This window comes from Megalops cyprinoides, chromosome 2, assembly GCF_013368585.1.
Source record: "Megalops cyprinoides isolate fMegCyp1 chromosome 2, fMegCyp1.pri, whole genome shotgun sequence".
Classification (NCBI taxonomy): Eukaryota; Metazoa; Chordata; class Actinopteri; order Elopiformes; family Megalopidae; genus Megalops; species Megalops cyprinoides.
In genome coordinates, this window is record NC_050584.1 from 46,451,432 (window position 1) to 46,471,369 (window position 19,938).

The 19,938-nt window shown below is 45.1% G+C and overlaps 1 protein-coding gene across 1 annotated transcript in view; it reads right to left on the reverse strand.

The window, feature by feature from the left end:
- Positions 1 to 19,938, reverse strand: part of LOC118773624 (xenotropic and polytropic retrovirus receptor 1 homolog) — an 82,628-nt gene that overhangs the window by 20,089 nt on the left and 42,601 nt on the right. Inside the window, exon 3 of the mRNA XM_036522639.1 lies at positions 1,279 to 1,380. Within this exon, the coding sequence (XP_036378532.1) occupies positions 1,279 to 1,380 (102 nt within the window). The remainder of the gene's footprint in view (positions 1 to 1,278; positions 1,381 to 19,938) is intronic.

Consider the following 19,938-nt stretch of genomic DNA (forward strand, 5'->3'; position numbering starts at 1 on the left):
ACAGGGCACAACATTGGTAATTATGCTTTTTAAGTTCCCACTGCACTGCTGGTATACTAATTCAGGAGTCCTGGAAGTGAGGAAGGAACAAACAAGGAGCACTTGGTCTGGGAACTTGTCTAGTTTGGTCCGCAGCCCAGCTTTCCATGGCACCACAACTCGATAGAAATGTATTATGGGTGTACTGGCAAACCTACAACTACTCAGCAGATACATGATTTGTGAAAAGCAACAGAGACTGAGAACATGTAGGATGGGACTGCGTTCAAACAGGAAAAGACTCAGCAATGTGTAGAAATGTGCCTTTAAATGGCTGACCTCTGGTTCTGTTTTTACACAGCAAATGAGCTCCTCTCTATCTTGCTAAGATTTATGACACCATTTCATTTAATGACAAATAGATTGCTTTAGTGCTGTGTGCCTGCCTTGGCTAGGCTTGCGAAAGAGATTAGCGTCATGACTTTCCAAAATGCTATACACGAATATGACAAGAACACAATCAGAACACATGCATTTACGTTGAACTACACACAGGGAATTCTGACACAGGCCAATAGGAACAGCGGGGCTTGGAGATGGCGCTAAATTCAATATGTGCATGGTGCAGCTGTAACGTGATCCCCGATATAACACAAAGCTTACACCATCAACTTCAAAGCAGGCTGTGTTACGTACTCCGGCCGTCAGCATTAAACCAAACGATGCACATCAAGACATAACGTCAGTCGCCTCAAAAATAAACCTACTTTTCCCGCATTGAAACACATGTGCAAGACGTCAAAGCAATTAAGCCTCCCGCTGTGCTGTTTGACACACTTCTGGCGTCAGAAGGATTCCAGCTTCTGTACCGATGGCAACAAGGAATAAACAGTGTGATCACACTGTATTTAAGGGGCATATCGTACTGGCAACCATAAATCAGTAAACAAGGCAATAAAATGTATTTCTGCACCGAGTTGTTTTTACTGCAGATAAACAAGCAATCAAAATATATCTGTTGGGACCAATATTTACACAGCAAAATTTTCTTGTTTTCTTATTTATATAATGATAATTTCCTTATTAATATAAAAATCTTACTTGAGTCCAAATTTTTCTCCATCATAACATTATTTCTTAGTCTAAGAATAATTCTTTTAACCAGACTTAAAATCTGAAAAAAAAAGCCTGAAACACTAAAGAAACTTAAAAACTTAAACTGATGTTTCAATTTGAAAAGAAAAATGTCTGCGTGTTAAAGATAAGGCTATGGTGTAAATAATTCTGGTTTACAATTACCTGAATAGAAAGTGTTGATTTTGGCAAGTTCCTTCTCGCATGTCTGGAAAAACTTCTCCTCAAACTTGGCATAATATCTCTTGACAGTGTCTTCATCTGTGACTGTGGACAGACAGAAAAAGACAGAGAGACCAAGTGGTTAGATTTGCTTTTCTCAGGCATCATAGAATCTCTTGTATTTCCCCCAAAGCATTAAGACACAGTCGAAAACTGAACACAGGTAACAGCTCTTCACACTGAGATTACCCTAGTACAGGGACCACACTCCTATACACAGACTCTCTCTCTCAATCACACAGGCTGAACCTTCAAATGTACATCTCCAAACAGACCAGTTGGAGGCCAGCACCGTTACAAAGGAGATGGCGTCTTGTGTCATTATTAGGCCTGACATGACAGATTTCCACAGCTCACAACCCTTCCTGCTCTGTTCAAGCAGTGAAACTGACAGTATTCATAGTGGTATACCTAAACTTCCAAATTCTACATTTTACCACGCAAATCATACATTTTATGAAAGGTTTTTAAAAGAGGGCTCGGTTCATTTATAGGGAACAATAACAGCCTACTTGACTGAGAATAGTAGTGGTATTAGAGTGCATGTGTGATTATTAAATGCACAGGAGTGTTACTGCAATTGAATTGAATTATAGTGCTGCAATTAAATCTGATCCCAGCTCCTCATTTAGAGTGTAAATAAATCACCACTGGTGAATAAATATGTGAGACACATACTAACCTAAAGATATCTTATTTTCCAAGTAGCCTTCTCAGCTCTGTAGTATTCAAGCCAAGTCAGGGGCATTTGCATCCGAATGTATCCAGGCAAAATGCAGGTCAACATTCATATCCTGATTTCTATCGTGTACATGGACACCGTGTTTCCTGCAGATCTGCCACTTACACCGGCTGCACATTCATCCAAACTTAACTCAATATATCCCATTAGTATTGATGCACTGTCTAGTTATACTCAAACGTGCACTGTGACCAGTGTAACAATGACCTGAAGGGGAGGCAAGAGTCAGCCTACACCTGAAACAGTGAATGCAGATTGTCAATATTAAAATGGCTGAAAGCTCACACTCCAAATAATCCTTCTAGTTGGCAACTACCTAAACAGCAATAAGAAGGTTTGAGTGTGAGGCAATGCAGCTCAGATAAGGCAAAGCTGCTGCCCCCCTCCCTCACCAAATACCACATAAATGAAAAGTCGTTTCTGAAAAGCAATAATTTACTGCCTGTGGACAAACCACTGAAGGTAGACTCCAGCCTCCATGAGCTGAAATAGCTCCCCTGTATTTTTTATGGGTAGATAGGTGTCTGGATCAAGAGCTATTCTGGCTGTGGCACACATGACTTATCGGTGATGCCGAATCTCTGCTTCCGAAACGAGATTCAGGTTTAATCTCCCAGTCATTCGGTTCACTGGGAAACACAACACCCTCAGCAGGTGCTCCAGGGACTCTGTGTTTTGGGTTTTCTCACCCCCTCCTTGAACACCCCCCCCCCCCAACAATCACCCCTGTACTTCCCTCGAACATTTCAGGTGAGGTTGCCAAAAACACCAGTGGTGCCCTTTCGCTCTCTCTCTCTGGAGCAGGAGCGCAGATTGACATCAACTAAATATCATCAGTAGGTCAAACAGTCTTCACTGTCTTCCCCCTCCTGAGAGGTTTCCCATGAATCCTACACAGATGGCTGCGGGGCCCAGAGGAGAGCTCCGTCTCCCCAGACTGACAGAGGGGAACGCTGCGGACGCTGAAAGGGAGAGGAAAGGCCGATCTCAGCTTCCTCTCTCCTAATGACATCATCATCATTCAGGCCCATTCCACCCTTATCGTCGGACTTGTTTGTTGATCCTGTTATCAATGTAATTTCCTCGGTGGTGTTGCGTCCGCATACACAAATGCCATTCTGTGAAATTTTAAATCCCACCGTCAGTCATATTTTATCTCACAGGTAAATAAAATGACTGTGAGTGCATAAAATGTCACATTTCACATGAAACAGCCCCTTCGAGGCAAGAGTGTCTTCAGATGCAAAGCTGTTTTCTCCGGCTTTTGTTAAATAGCACAGAAAAGCCAGAGGCGATGGGCTGTCAATTTTCTTCTCCTCTCTCTACCTGTGAGACTGAAATTCAGCAGAGAGCAATTGTCTCTCAAGGTCAGTGGGGCCAGGCTCTCTGAAAGCAGAGGTTAAGCTTTACAAGCACACAGGCTGGAAGCCTGAGAACACTGCCAGAACAATATAACAGATACAACAGATGTCAAACCTACATTTGTCAAACCGACAGAGCAAAGTTATATCTAGATGTGCCAGTGCAATGTGCTGGCACATCAGTGCCATGGTTATAACATCGCATTGAAACGCTGACGCATGGCCATCTTTCACGAGCAACACAGTGCGCGCCACTGAACTGTGTAAAAGATGGCGCCCGCACCGCTGTCTGCTTTGATCAGACATATTTCTACAGCGTGTGGGTGGCAGTCCACTGTCCGCGGCTCATGTTAGTTTAAAGCCCTGTTTCAGATCAGACAACAGCTGTAGACTGAGTCTTGCAGCTGAAGTACTGAGGCGCACAGAGGCACGCGGGTGAGCCCCTCTCAAACGGAGCGCGTCTCGTTTATTCGTGTTTTGAGGTCACGTAACTAAATGGCTGTTTGTGCCGCCTGGCCGTACGGGACGCCCAGAGACGGGACCGAGTGGAGCGGCGCAGTGCAGCAGAGGCGTCTCCCCACGGCAGAGCGCATTGGAGAGGCGGCCGGTGCTTCTCATTAAACTTTAAGCACCGACATGACGCAAACAACAACAACAACAACAACATCGCTCCACTTTCAGGTCGGGATCAGGGAAGCGAGAGGGCCTCCTCAGACGAACGCCTCCCACCCATGGCAGCTGGGCTGACAGAGGTCGGCTCCGTGTGTGCGGTATAAGCATGGCATGGCGGAGCGTCGTGTCTGCTGATGAGCAGGGGGAGGTCGACGGGGAGGGTCTGTTCAAGTGCCCTACATACCCACGCACAGACCGGAGACTGAGGGCAACTTTTTTTAACAGGAGGTGCTGCAATATGCATGTAACCTGCAGTAAAGAGTGTTTCTGCCTCACTTACCACTTCCACTTCAGTCACAACATACTTCCAGTGAGTGCAAAACAGAGTAAGAGCCCAACCACCTCACAGTGCCTGACACCCCCCCCCCCCACCCCCCACCTCAGCACAGACTGGGGGGTGGGGCTTTCCAGCACCAAATACTGCACTGCTGACCCACATCAGGGCCTGCTCCAAGGGCTGGAAACAGCAAATGATGACAACTTTTCTATACACAAGGGGAGAGGGGAAAAGAGTGGCAAAGATAGAGGAAGACAGACAGAGAAAAACAGGAGAGAAAAAAAGATGCTTAAAGGAAGAGAAGAGAAGATACAAAACCATAAAGTGAAACATGGAGCGGAAGACAGAAAGAGGGAGAGGAAGCCCATCCTCCCCCCAGCAGAAGCAGCAGCAGGTTTGAGGGGCGCCCAGCTGCATCTCTGAAGGCTCCACACTCAGCTGTATAAAAGAGGGGTGCAGTGCTGCTCTCTACCGCAACACACCAAGACTTCAGCAAACCACATTAATAAATGTCTCTAACTAGTACTACATACTCATCTCGCACTCATGGCCTCTGACACGCAAACCCCTATAATTACACACCTGAACATCTACACAGGCATACATTTGAATACTCATTATTTTCCAAGGCCTTCTCTTGACCTCGACAAAATCAAAACCGCACTCGCAAATTAAAATTCAGGCACAAACTAAGCAACAGGATTGTATGCCTTTCTTTATCTGGCATGTAAAACGGTCCTCTGGCTCCTGCAGCATTCTCACAGGGGAGGCTCTGCTAGAGAGGAACAGCACCTCTACCATTTCCTCTCAGAGCCCGAGTCCCTGTTCTCATTATGCCTCCCGAGTGCCACTGTGACACCACAGCCTGCCTGGGGGCACCCGCTCCTGCCTCTCAATCAGGCCTCTGAAACAAAGCGGCTCGGAAATGCAACCACGTATTGCACCGGGATCTCTGTACTCAGTAAATGATAGTCTCCGGGATCGCTGAAATGTCAAGGCGGCCGGGATGGATGGCAAGCTTTTGCCGCGTAGCCGGCGAGGAGGACGACGAAGAGCGCTGTCCCCGCCGGGCCCGCGAAGATGGATGCCATAGCGAGTTGACTTAGGTTGACAGGCGTTTTGGCTCCCGTTTGTTGTGTAATTCAGCGGGCTGCACTCTCCATTCATCACTCCTGCTCCCGCGTCCAGGTCTCTGTGCTTTCCTTCGCGGTGGGCCCGCGTCACTCTGCCCACAGCCTGTGACATGATGGCTCCTTGGAGGCCCAACCCCTCAGGCCTGGCTGTAAATTGTACGGACACACACACACACACACACACACAGGCCTGCTTGTTTGCAGATTGTACAGACTCCAGAGGGGAGCTTTAATTCGGCTTTATTACTACAAAATCACTTTCGCTTCAGTAGGTCTGATGGCTTTGGCTTTAGCAACCCAAAGCTTGCCTTGATTTAGGTTTTGACTGCAGATGTGCTAACAAGCTTCTGCAGATTGCGCGCGGGGAGGTGGCCACATGCTGCACACTACAGCTGGGGGGTGGGGGGCTCTCCGCCTTACTTACTGCAGTCCGCGTTTTAACCTGTCAGGTGCTAATGGGCGCCGTGGCCACAGGGAGGATGTGCGAAAAGCTTTAGTGTTGGAGAGTGCACTGAGGAAATGACAAGATACTTTATCATTCTGTGGATGAGGCTCAGAGACATGTCGGTGAGTGTGAGGGCTCAGAATATGCAGGCCTGTTTCTCTTGCAGTGCATTTCTCTGTGCAGTTTCTCTAAAAGCAGTCAGAGCAACATTTATTTCAGATTTGCCTGATTTTGAGAGTGCCTCCATCTTGTACTGTAGTCACACTGAAGGTGACAAAGAAGGGCAGTGGAGCATAGTGGTAAGGGTATAGAGGTGCAGGGCTCATAACCAAATGGTTGCCAGTTAAATTCCTCACTAGGGCACTGCTGCTGTACCCTTGGGAAAGGTACTTAACCCAGGATTACCTCAGTAAATATACAGCTGTATAAATGGACAACATGTAATAATTGCAAGCTATATAAGTTTCTCTGGATAAGAGAATCTACTAAATGATGTAATATAATGGCTGTGAGAGCTGACCTGCGGCTAGAGGGGGTTCAGCACCATGGACAGTGGCTTTTAAAGGGTTTGGTGAAGCGCATCCCTCTTTCACAATTGGCTTTGTTCTGCCAGGGTACCCCTACCACACCTCATCAGGCATGAGTCGATCAGATGATGTCACGGACATGTGCCTATCCTCTGTTTGGTTTCTGCTCCTCTCCTGGTGCACTATGGGACTTGTAGTGTGTGTGAGCATACTGGAGGATTGCATTTGCAGGTTTGCAATGAACAAGGCTGAAAATGACCCCAAAAAAGAGCACCTCATCCAGAATCTGGCTCACATGGCAACTACATCATACCCAATCCAATTAGTGATGGAAATAATTGTAGGTAAAACCCTGTTCTCAGTTGACCCATTTCAAATATTTAAATTTTAGGTATCAAAATATAAATACTTTATTTTCCTCTTTGGAACACTGATGTTCCTGTCTTACCTCATGCTCTAACACTACATGAACAACAACGTAATTCCCCTGTTACCTCAGAGGGAACTTCTACTTTTTTGAGCACGTCCAGGTTCTAGCATTGCTCCCACCACCACACTCACTGTCAGGTCAGGTACCAATACCTCCCTAATACTAATGCCTCCAATTAGCCAGGTTGTGGCATGATGTCACAGATCAGAATGGAAATGGTGCTGGATGAATAGATAAAAAAGAAGTGAACAGTCTCTGATGGAATGCAGGGATGGACACACTGCCTGTCACAGGTACAGGTCATATTTTAGTTTATGCAGGCCCTAAGAATAAATAACAATTAATATACTTTATATACTCAAAAGAAAAAAGAATATGTGCTTTTTAGCATTCCTTTTTACAGTGTGTATTATTTGCTGCTTTGTTTTGGTTACACAGCCTGTTACCCGATTATACATCCATTAACAAGTAAGCGAATAACTGTGATTGTTTTTTTTTAAACTCTGCTTCCTTCCTTCATTTGAAAACCACCTGAGAGGAAGCGGTCCTGGTATCTCCCCCACCAGTCTGCATAAAGCACTTGCTTTTATGAATAACTTATGAGGACCACAGGCTTATTTTCCTGACCCCAACACAAAGCCCCCCCCCCCCCCCCCAAAAAAATGGGCGTTCCCTGACAGACTCCATAAAACCACCACATAAATTCTTTATGCGGCTCCTCCACAGAAGCCTGAAAACATGAACCCTCTGCCATTTCACCAATTCTGGCTTTTGCAAGGGCTAAGAGAAAACACAAACAATAGTGTTGAGAAGCTGGCTGACACTTCTCACAATTGACACAATTAAAACTTAGGGAGAGACACAAGTAGAGACACAATTAAAACTTAGCGAGAGGTGGTGAAGGCTCTCCTTCACAAGGAGGAAAAAACCTTCATTCAGCATCCATGTGCTGTTTACTGATGGACAGTCCTGCCATGGCAAAGGACTTATCTGAGTATTACGTGAGCACACTATATTCAACCCATGGTTGAAAAAAGGAGAGGGGCAAAATGCACTCAGGCGAGCAGGCTTCACCACTGGAAAAGACCTATTCATTTTCTTCCTAAATCTCCAATAGTTCAGGGGGAAACCCTGTTAATATGAATTTAATGTTGACTGAACCTACATTTTCTCTGTCTCCTTTGAATCATTTCACAGGATTATCTTTAGGAAGCTGACAGGTACACGCAGAGAGACTGGCCTTACAGAGAGAGAGAGAGAGAGAGAGAGAGAGAGAGAGAGAGAGAGAGAAATAGGTGACAGAATCCCTTCTCATCCTTCCAGAGACGTTAGGGAAAGAGACAGGGCTTGTGTTCCCTGGGAGACTCATAGGGATGAGACCATCTCCTCTCTTCATTTTACTCTCCTTTAAACCACCTAATTCAATATCTGGCAACACAAGGGCAGTACTAAAGCATTCTTTTGCTGTTTATCATACTGTCAACTGTGCTCTTATAGTCAGTTCATTAACTTAATTGAGGAAGTTTGCGGTAAAGTATCCCTCTCCTCTGAATCTTCATTCTTTAAATGAGATTTGAGATGAACTTAAACATCTACAGAAATACAGAACTGCATTGTGTACTACACGTAATTTAATTGCACTTGTGATTACTTGCAGTACATGCTACACTACACAAAAGTTCCAGATACAGTGATCACTGCCCTGTTAACATTGCACTCTGTTAAAAGGCTGAGGGTGTGGGTGTGTCGCCCTGGCCGGCGGTAACCCGGCACCTGACGGGTTCCGCCGCTGTCTGACAGAGAGGAGACGGCCGGAGCCGGATTAGCGCCTCCACATCCTCTGGTTCCAGGCACACAGGATGAGAAGTTGAAACAAAAGCAGGCAGACTGCACCCCCCCCACCACCCCACCCCCACCCCCCACTTCATTCTCTTTCCCCACTCGCCCTCTGGCCACAATTAATTCAACCAATCACGCGGCTCTAGGAGCCAGGAGAGCATTAAGAATGCACACGAAGGAGGCTGGCAGGCTTCAGAGTGCTTTCCTAAAAATAAAAGAAAATAAAAAAATCCTGGAGTGATAAATAAGTAAACCTCTGGCCCTGCACCCGGATCACTAAACCTACACGTTTAGCCGAGTGACATCCGAGTGGAGGAGGACATACGTTTTTTGTGTAGCTCTGCATGGCGTGTTTGATTCAGGGGAATTTCTGCAGCCTACAGTTATGCACCAGTTGAATATATTACAGCAGCAGGAAGTGGAGCTCTCTCCAGATGGTGCATGAAACACACCAGGGACCTGGGTGGATATTGAGACAGGAGCAGGAGTGGGGGATATTAAAGTAGCTTTGGGACAGTGTCTACAGCCAGACTGGTGGCCTCATGAAAGATTCAGCAAGCCTCTGTTTAATAAAACTCATCGCTCCAAACCAGATTCATCTATAGGAGGTACGGAGTGAGATATGGCTTTTGATTGTATCCATCAATACATTCAGTATTTATGTATGAGTAACATATCCACAGAGAGCACCTGGCATGACAGACACTAAAGGTGTGTCTAGATTCTATGAAGTGGGAACAATACATAATAATGAATTTGACCTATTTCATTCTGTTTATTAACTCCCACCCCAATGCAAATATTTCAAAAACACACTGAACCTGGAAGGGTCTTTCTCATGCCTATTTCATGCAGACAGTCAAAATGCACTGAAATAGTCGGAACCTAGCCTCTCTGAGAGGAAGAGTCTGCAGAGAGTGTTTCCGTAGCCATCCTTTTCTCCAGTTGTGGAATGCGTACAACATTTTGCTGGCTGTTGAACTTCTGCTGTCCAAGGTCCTGAAACTGACCAACTGATACATGAGGCAAAGCATTCTGGCTCAACTAAGCACCTGTCCACACCATAACTGTGGTAAAATGGTAAAGAAACATCAATTCATCAACACTTACTGTAAATGAATTACTGTATCATATTTTCTGTTATCTGTAAGAATGTCTACGCAAAATCATACTCTAGTATGTCAGAAATGCGTTGGTCAGGACAAATAGAATCATAGAATATAACAAAAAGTAAAAGAAAAAAGTTTTAAAAGTTCTATTAAATGCAAACAAACAATGTTGAATGATATATACAGGAAGGCTGAATAAAAAAAACACAAATTTTTGTGATCAAAATAGTCAAGTGATGGGAAACCAGCACAATGAAATATACTTATAATATATGAAATGTATACAAGAAATATGTTCCAGCTAGTTCCAGCCAGTCTTGCTCCAGAATTCACTGCAGATACAGAAACGAAACTTTCTGACATGTTGCTTCATTGTGATTTAGAGCATATCTAAAGACAAATCTAAATGTCTTTTCCTTCTATTTATTATGATGGTACAACTTTGAAGGGAAGTCTGTGCCCGTTGCCTTAATGATAAACACTGTCCTGAATGTACCTTCTCAACATCATTAAAAAAAAAACCCTATCACAGACTGACGGCAACACTCCACAAAAGAAACGGACCATCAGTGTGCGCCACTTAGCCCACGTGCATCATTACTGTGTTTTTTTCCCCCCCCATAAAGTCAGAGACGTTCCTGTAATTGTTTTTGGGATTCCTGGAGTGGAACAATTAGATTAGAGGAATATGGAGCCGGCTCGTCAGACTTCCTGTACGGCCGCCGCTCTGTGTGTTCCGCTCGTCCCCATCACCTCCACCATCTCTGTGATTGTATCTGACAGGTCCGCTCTGCCGGCGGCCTCTGGGAGCCAGGGCGGCCTGGGGATGGATGGGAACCCTTCATCGGCGGACAGATTTCGCAGAGCGAAATTACGACCTGGGTCGGGTCGCCGGCAGGGAGAAGAGAGCACATACCGGAGGGGTGGGGGGGAACTGGGTCAGAGCGCCGTCACTTAGACTCGGGTTAAATCCGGTGGAGGAAGCGGATATCGACAGCGGTCTGATAGACGCATGAATCAGGCGGCGGCTCCAGAGGCCAACAGCATGCGGCGGAGCTGTGCTGAAACATCACTGCAATTCACTGTGCTCATTACTTTCAGACACAGTAACTGGACGTGCTTACTCCACTGTCGTATTCTACTTGCGGTAGCACTATCAACAACCCTGGGTTTTGCTTCTGGGATTTGGGTTAGTCTGTCTGGACTGCTAAGAGCTCACTGTAAACCAACCAGAGCACAATCTAACCAAGCTATCTCGGGCTGAGGGTCACTGCTTCTACATCCGGCTGAAGCAGATAGCCCCTACTAATCCCAGTGAGAAATGCGAATCCTGAAAGTTTCCCTGTATCTCCATTCAGCGGCATTATCTCAGGGAGCCCTAGCTGCGTTTGTACCCAATGGACAGACAGATAAGGGATTGGTTTTTCCGCAGTTTCTTGTCCGCTTTAGATCCACGCAGCACAGCGTTTGTCATCTTGTTTTTATGGACATCGATATATATTTACTTTTTTCCGCAGGAAGAAACTGGACACCAAAGGGCCTGGCTGTATGCGTGCCTGCCTCCCCGCTGCTGTGAAGTGTTATCGGCCTGCCTCACAGTCAGCAGAAGGTCAGCGGCGATTCAAGCCCTCTCCCTTCTCACCGCCCCTTGAAGATTCTCACCTAACTATGCGCCATTTCTCACTCAACTTCCTCGGCTAAAGCTGTTTGAAAAGTCAGCCTGATAACGGGCATGTTTGAAGGCCTCATCCTTCCCCCATCACTTGGCAGGCGCTTTTAAGTGATTTAAAAGAACCGATGGCAAAGTTAAGACTGAAATGTTTCGCCGCATTCGGGGGTTTTATCCTAATTCTATTCTCATTCCGATTTCTTTTTTTTCAAAGAGCATTTGAAACGTGGTATTTGTCATAGCAGGAATCCTTCCACAAGTCATGACTTTTTGGAGCAAAAATGAACAGAGAACTGACTGGGCTTCTTTTCCAGATAATTGCATGTGTCATCTGTATTTTGTTACTTTAACAATATGAATCCCTTGATATATTGACAGAAACACACACCCACGTTAAAGATGTCGTGAAGCATGACAAGTTTGTACTACGGAAGTGATTTCATAACAGCGTCAATACTGTTAAAGTATGCTTGACTATGAAACAAGTCACCAAGATCCTAACGATGGTTTCTTAGTAACAGCAGACCCTTCATATTCTTATGTTCTCTGCTGCGTTGACCTTTCATGATTGGCAGCTGTATGACAAAAGTAGCATACATTTATTGTGTGTATTAACATATCTGCTGTGGCCATATTGATTGGTAACTTTCAGAATATTGAGGATACAATATAGGAATAAATTAAAGCCAAATTTGTACTGGGTCATTTGCTCTGGTTTCTCATTCACAAAAGAATGAGAAAGTCAAAAACACTGGAAACTGTGAAAACCAGTAAAAAATACTAAACAAATGCTAAACAACACCTCCACTTCTGGTATTTCTCTGTTTCTACCCATTCTCTATGTTTAGGTCAAAGTGTGAAATGAACCCCAGTTTCAACGGCGTCCTTTGAGGAACAGCTTCATTCTCCAATACTGCTCTAGGACACCTCAGAGCGGCACTAATGCACGGCTCGCATTAACAGAACTCAGCGCTCAGTATGAGGCCACACGCTTTCATGGCAATAAAACAATGGGGCTGTTCCCCATCCCCTATGATGCAGGCTCCTCTACATCAGCAGGGCTCTATATAACAGCACGTCCATAGGCAACCCGGGCTCCTGCAGCTTCCCCCTGCCTCTGCGAGTCGTTTCATCTTCTCCAAATGTCACAGAGGAAAGAGAGGGAGAGAACCGACCCCCCTAACCGCAGGCATCCCTGGACCCGAGCTTACTGCACGGCCATGCACTGCGCCTACAATGGCTCAGCCTACAGACGGGGGGAGACAGCTGCGGATGTATCATAGCAACACAGCGGGAGGGAGGGATAGAGAGAGAGAAGGAGAGAGGGGACGCAGGGGAATGCCAGGTTTCATCAGTGTCATTTACATTCCCAGCAGATGTCCAGTGCCTGAGAATGTCTGCCCGCTGCTGAAGCCCACCATGCTTAGCGGAGTGGCACAGCGACCCACCCCGAAACTCTCACACAGCAAGGAAATGAGGAGTACACACCGAGAAGCTAGCTAAGTACTGCAGAGTGAGACACACCTAGCGGCTAGCTAAGTACTGCAGAGTGAGACACACCTAGCGGCTAGCTAAGTACTGCAGAGTGAGACACACCTAGCGGCTAGCCAAGTACTGCAGAGTGAGACAATTTCTTCTGTCTGTATGAAATCAACAGAATGTCTGACTGGGGATGAGACCTATAATTCAATCACGGAAGTATTCAACCACAAAATAACTAATCTATCACCTTGCTCAAATATTAGTTAATTAATAAAAAAATGAAAAAAAAAACATCCTTTTCAGGTTTTCAGTATTCATGATGTAGGGTTTAAGAATCTGACATGAAAATTAATTTATTGATATGATTCATTTTTCTGCCTGAAAGTACGTGAGTCATTATTTACACAGAAATAGAATTCTACACAGGGCTTGGAAAAAAGCAGGATTGAGTATTCGATCTTGGCAGGCACAGAATATTCAAATATCAAAATGATCAAAATTCACACTGCTTATCTCAGACATGCTTGTCTCAGATGTAGTGGTACTTCAGGTTAATCTGCACATCTGAATTACATGGAATGTATTGACACAGTTATTTTGGAATGTGTGTACCTACTCAGACTTCCTTTAAGACACTCCACAGAAGGGTAATGCAGGCAGAAAAAAGTGTGCTATATTGAAGCTCATTGCATTTGACTGTATTACATTTGGCCATTTCACACTCTGCAAATATGCAAATATGAAATTAAATATTTGAAAAATGCTACATCTGATTCTCTGTGTAAAATATGGTGCACCCGTCTTCAAGCAGAGTAAATGTCAGCGGTACCTTTCACAGTGAATAAAGTGCACGACAAGAGCCGAGGGAAAAGGCCACATGTGTGCTACATATTCTACAAATAGAACAAAAAATCATTTAAAAATATCTAGAAATGGTACAGACATTTTCTTGGTATATTGTTAATGCAGTGCCTCTTTGACACTGTTAGACAGTGTTCTCTTTTGTTTTTGGCTAAAATATGTTTGAATGTAATTTATCTGAGATTCAAAAATGTAGAGTACTAAAACAAAAAAAATGAGTACAGAAGATTAAACTGCATGGTGAAATCACTGATTACGCTTGTTCTTAGCACTCACTTCATTTACCAGTACCAAAGTGCTCAAACTATGATTTCCACAAATGCAGTCCTCCTCAGCCTGGCTGTCTGAAAGTCACCTGCAGAAACGTAAGGGAAACATTAGGCTGGCCACTGGCTCGGCTAACATTAAACCGTGAGTGATGACTGCTCTGGCAGACCATTTACGGTAGGGTATGCTGGGAATGCTTTCATTTTCATGTGACCAACAGACATCTGGGATGTGTACCAGATTAGCATTACTCCTTAATGGGATCAAAGTACAATTAGTTAACAGTCATTCACCTCCTCTGCAAGCCCTTTGATCTGAGGCCTAGGTTGTGTATTCCTTGCCAGTGAAAAGCTCAGTTTCCTAGAGGACAGTGGAGAGCTTAATCCAAAAATAGATCACACTTTCCGGAGAAGCTTCTCAAAATCCTTCACACAGTGCCCAGGAAAAGACAATGAAACTGTCTTCATCCTGTATTTAATGAGATCACTTGAATCTCTGTCATTGCCTTAACCCAATTCCAATTCCTTGACGTCCATTTCCTTGTGCATCATGACACGGTAACCGCTTGGTGCAGGAAGTGAAGCACCAAGGGAGGGCGCACTGAGGCGAGCGCGAGCAGCTTGCAGTTTGACAGCCTCTCTCCCGTTCCCCACAAAGACCCTCCACCGATCACCGCAAACTAATGTTCCCTCACATAAAACCACCTCATTACACCGCTGGAGTGCACACACATGGCTCTGCCTCATTACGACGCCCAGAGGGATTATTAAGGAAATAATGTTTATGTTCGCGTGGTCACGCTCGGACAGATTGATATTAATAACCCGGCGGCCGTGCACGCATCCTCCCAGTCTTTTCTACCCCCATCCTCCTGCCTTCTCATTTAGGGCCAAATGGATGGAGGTGAAGCCCGTGCTGCGCTCTTTGTCTCCATCTCTTCCTCTTTCCTGGAGCGCTCAGATGGAACTAAATGGACGGCGCTCAGGCTGGCTGTGCTGCTCAACCCCTTGAACTACGCATTCGCATGACAGACACTACATTTCATTATATACATTGAGGGCGGCAGTGTGGCATAGTGGTACGGTGCAGGGCTCTTAACCACAAGTTTGCCGGTTTGACTCCCTGCTGGGGCACTGCTGCTTTATCCTTGCTTGTGGCAAGGTACTTAAGCCACAATTACCTCAGTAAATGTCCAGCTGTACAGCAGGCTGCATCCGCTCCCTTGGATCCACATACAGACCATAAGAGTGTTATGAACGCCATGCATCCTAATCACCTCTTTGCTCTTTAGAGCCAGGATGAATCACTCTGATTCCTCTTACATAAACATTTACATTTCAGACATGCATTTGTGAACCGCGTGGCAGCCTCTGGCTCATGCTTCACACCTCTTAAAAAGAGGCTTCCAGCGAGACCCAGCGACAGAGTGACGGTGAGGTTTTAAATAGCTACAACAACAACCTGCAGCGGACACACTTCCAACTGGGTTTAGGGGATAAACATGTAGAAGAATATGATTAAATGGTTCAACAAACCGCTGTTGAAATGACAGTTGTCTTTAACAAAAAACACACTGTGACCAAAATGGATGCGACAGAGAATCATTTCCGGTATGGTTCCGAGTGGCAGAATGCTGAGAATGGTGCATAAGGCATCTCAAGGTTCCATCCTCCTGTGGGAACCTCAGGGGTAACTATTCAGTTGGACACACACCATTAATCTGTGACGGTTCATATGAGTAGCTGTATGTTTGAAAGATGACATGCTTGTCACCCATAAATGGAGGCATCTGGGAACTGACCCACATATTAACAGGTGTATTCAGCATGGCTTCAATGATATAGTCAATCAGGTTTTTTTTTTTCTCTTATTGTGTTGCATTTTTCTGTCTCGTCCCTTCCGCGGGCAGACAGTGTGTGTGAGCAAAATAATAAGCCAACCACCTGCCTTTCAGAAAATTGCCCCTCCAAATGGCGGGCTTCTGCTTCTGTAGGCTTCCTGAGCGCGACATTGTCATTATCGACATCTTGTTCTCTGCACCCCTGGACCGTGTAGCCATTAGCAACCGGCTCTAAGAGCGAAGCTTTTCCACCGGAGTGGCCAATTGCTTCCACATGAGTGTGTGTGCATGCATGCGAATGAGCAGGTGTCCGCGGGTTGAGGGCGAGGGGGCGCGCGTGTGTGTGTGTGCATGCGTTTGTGTGTGTGTATGTGTGGCACGTCTATGTGTTTTTGCTAGCTGAGGTTGTTGTGTTCAATGTTATCACCACTTCGCGATAAGAGAAATGAATAGAATAGCATTTACCTTGACACAAAGAGGACGACTACAGAAGCAATCCCTATTTCTTACAGGCTTGTTGAAAAGAGACAGAGCTGTCCAATGGCATGCTGAGGACCTGGCTTCTAATGATTACCCAGTCAGCTAAAAATAATCAACGGTGCTTTGATTAGACAAGCCCAACACCACCATGTACTGAGTGACATGAAACGCCCCCCTCAGTATACCAACCGATCAATACTCTGCATTCTTTTATGTTGCTTTGATTAGAGAAAAAAATTCAAAAAACTGAATGTATAAAATAGAAATTCACAAAAATACAATATAATTAAAAATCCACAATAATAAAACTCCATACACAGCTCATAAGGCAGTAAATACCAGTTCATCATGTATTGCCTTGTGTCCTTTCATGCTGCTCCCAGTTTGTAGGATGAGTCTTGTTCTTTCTGGTGTTAGTGAGAAAGACTCTTTATCGGAATGAGTGTGAGCAATCACTTGTCTCTTATCTCTCGAAAGCAACACACAGTGGACAACATGGTGGTGCCATAAACTGAAGATAAGACACTGACTGCGTGCTCTCTCAGGGGACAGTGTTAGGGTGAGCCAATAAATATTTGAAGACCGCTTTTGCAACTGCTGTGCCGGAGAGGGCTACCCTGCTCTCAGACATCCCCCGACTTTCTTTGTGTAGCTGGCAGCCATGTTAATCCAATGTGACGTGGGATTGGGTGTGTACCGGCGCGAGGGTGTGTGTGTGTGTGCGTGTGTGTGTGCTTACGTACATGTGTTACATGGTGAAGGAGGAGGGACTTGGAGAGGATCTTTACTAATGCATTTTATATTTAAAAAAAGCATAGAGATGATGGAGAAATCTCCCCTGAGACTCACAGGCCATTGTGATATATGGTACTCGGTCCCCAGTGCCACTGGTTTACGGTGCCAGAAGCTGTGATTGATGGGACAGGCAGAGCATTCATTGGACGGGGGAGAGGAGGGGGGTGTATTGCCTGACCCGGTCACTTCCACATTAAACTGTCCTTGTGTGACACCGAATTACCCATGTGGGTCATTTCATTAGGGAAAATGCTCTGCACAGTCACCCAGTCTAAAACCTAAAGCATAACTCCTTTACATAATAATGTTTGCAACTAAAAAGATTTTGTGCAACATTACTGCATTTATCTGAATTTCTAATGTGTCAGGGCAAAGTCACCAAAATACTGGAGTTTCTAATCAATAGATGTATAATGAGGGCACAGGATGGAGAGGGGTTTCTGAAAGATACACAGTATTTCACTCAGTTTATCAATCTGACATCGCTCAGCACTGTTCAATACTTTCTAATGTTTAATTCTTCAAGGCTGCAGTACACTGTATATTGCACTGCTTTTCTCCCCACGGCACTGGACATTATTAAAAAGAGTCTCGCAGCCGACGTAGTTTTGGACCCGATGAACGGTAAAAGGCACATGAAGCTTGCTCGACCTCGATGGCCCGCGATCGGAATCCAAGTCCAAAAACACAGAGCTCGTGAAACATTAACAGACGCACACGCAAGCTCAGGTAATTAACCTGGCCATTATTAACAGCGTAGCGTCGGGGAGGTGCGTGGAGAAGCTTTCAGCGGCTGAAACGCCCCGCTCCGCTGCACATTCTCCAAAGCCTTCTGACACGCGTCACATTCCTGCCACAGAGCGGGCGCAAATGTGCTGCGCTCGGGAGTGGGTGGCGGCAGTAAGGCGCAAGTGAAGGAAAAGGGTGAAAGCTGGGTTTTTTTTGTTGAAGTAAATCAAAAGCAAGGTGGAACTCAGCCACAAGTAGCTCATGCTGCTGAAATGAGGCACCAGCAATCCTGGCAGCATAAACATTATTCACAGTACCCTGTATGATATACTGTCACTCCTTGGTTAAGTTTTGGCTCAACAGACTCTACAGTTCAAATATATAAATATACAATACATACAGAACCAGTCAGGAGCTTGGACACACCTACTCACAGAAGGGTTTTTCTTTATTTTTACTATTTTCCACATTTTCAAATAATAGGACAGACATCAAAACTATGAAATAACAAACAGAATTATGTACTGACCAAAAAAAGTTAAACAAATCAAAACATATTTTAAATTCTTCAAAGTAGTCAAAAATATTTTTTAAAATTAAATGTTAGGCATCAATGTCACTATTTATATTTGTGTATGAAACAAATTTCAAGCATTTAACCATAAGCGTTCAGATGTCTTTGAATGCATGTTTCCCATTATCTTAATCAGGTGAGTCCAAACTTTTGACCGGTGCCGTAAATATACAATACATACAAATTAATTTCCAATCTTCTACAGTGACTCCATGAATCAGTTTTCAAACCACAATAAACATATTGTAATATGTAATAAGTAGCTTGAAACCAATAATAAGCTTTCCCGTGCTGTCAGAAGCCAGCCGTAGCGCTGAGTGAGTGCTGTGTGTGGTCAGCTTGTTGTGTTCCTGCCCCTGTTGCCCGCTGTGATGTAGCCTGCAATATTTCCAGACTGTGTGAAGATGCTCCTCCTCACCTCTCTAAGACCTCAGTGTTAGATTCTGTCTGGCTGGGAGGCCTTTTGGCAAAGCTCCCTGGTTCGCTCCCTCAGTCTACAGTGATCAATAAGCTCTGCGAAATCACAGCAAGCATCTGCTGTCTGCATTAGCTCTGTAAGCCCAGCCGCAAACAGACGAGAAGCGCACTGCGCCACAGAGACACATAGCCCCACCCCCACCCTCACTCCACCACATCAATCGCTGTTCAGGACCACACCCACGGATGCAAATACAGATTGGTTTTCCTTTTTTAACAGTTTTTGTTTTGTATGAGCCTTCTTTCAAGCTAACACTGTGCAGTGAAGGTCACCGCGCGCTGATAGGTGTGCTTAAAACAGATTAGACAAATCAGCAAGCCAGAGTTCCCCCTTCTGATATGATAAGGAGATCAGAGAGCCCAAATTCCGCTCTGCAGCTGAAGGTGCAAACATATTTAGATGTGACTGTAAGCGTATAATACATGTTTACAGAATTTGTTTTGAAAAGGTAAAGCACATCTACTTGTTACGCACTCCACCACCACATGATCCTGCTTGACGCCGAAGGCTGTCAAACCCTTCAGGGGATGGTCCGTCATGTGGAGTCTGTTGTGGTGAATCCCAGCCTCCTTTCTCGGTTCAAGTACAGTATCAAACAGAGCGAGTGATACACGACGATGCATCATTGAGAAATCCTCCAAAGCCCCTTTGAGTCTGTGCTCCGTCTGTTACAATGCTGCTTTTTATTATGTGTAATGAATGCAGCAAGATTTTGGAGACATTCAAAAAAAAAACAAGCCACTTAAGCGGCCCCCTCCCTGAACACCGCTGCCAAATGCTAATGCGCGTCCCTCATTATTGATCTGCCCTTCATTCTCCACTACCCCAACCCCCCCCCCCCCACCCCCCCACCCCCAGCAGCTCAATTATGGGGCTCACCCTTCTGAGCGGGC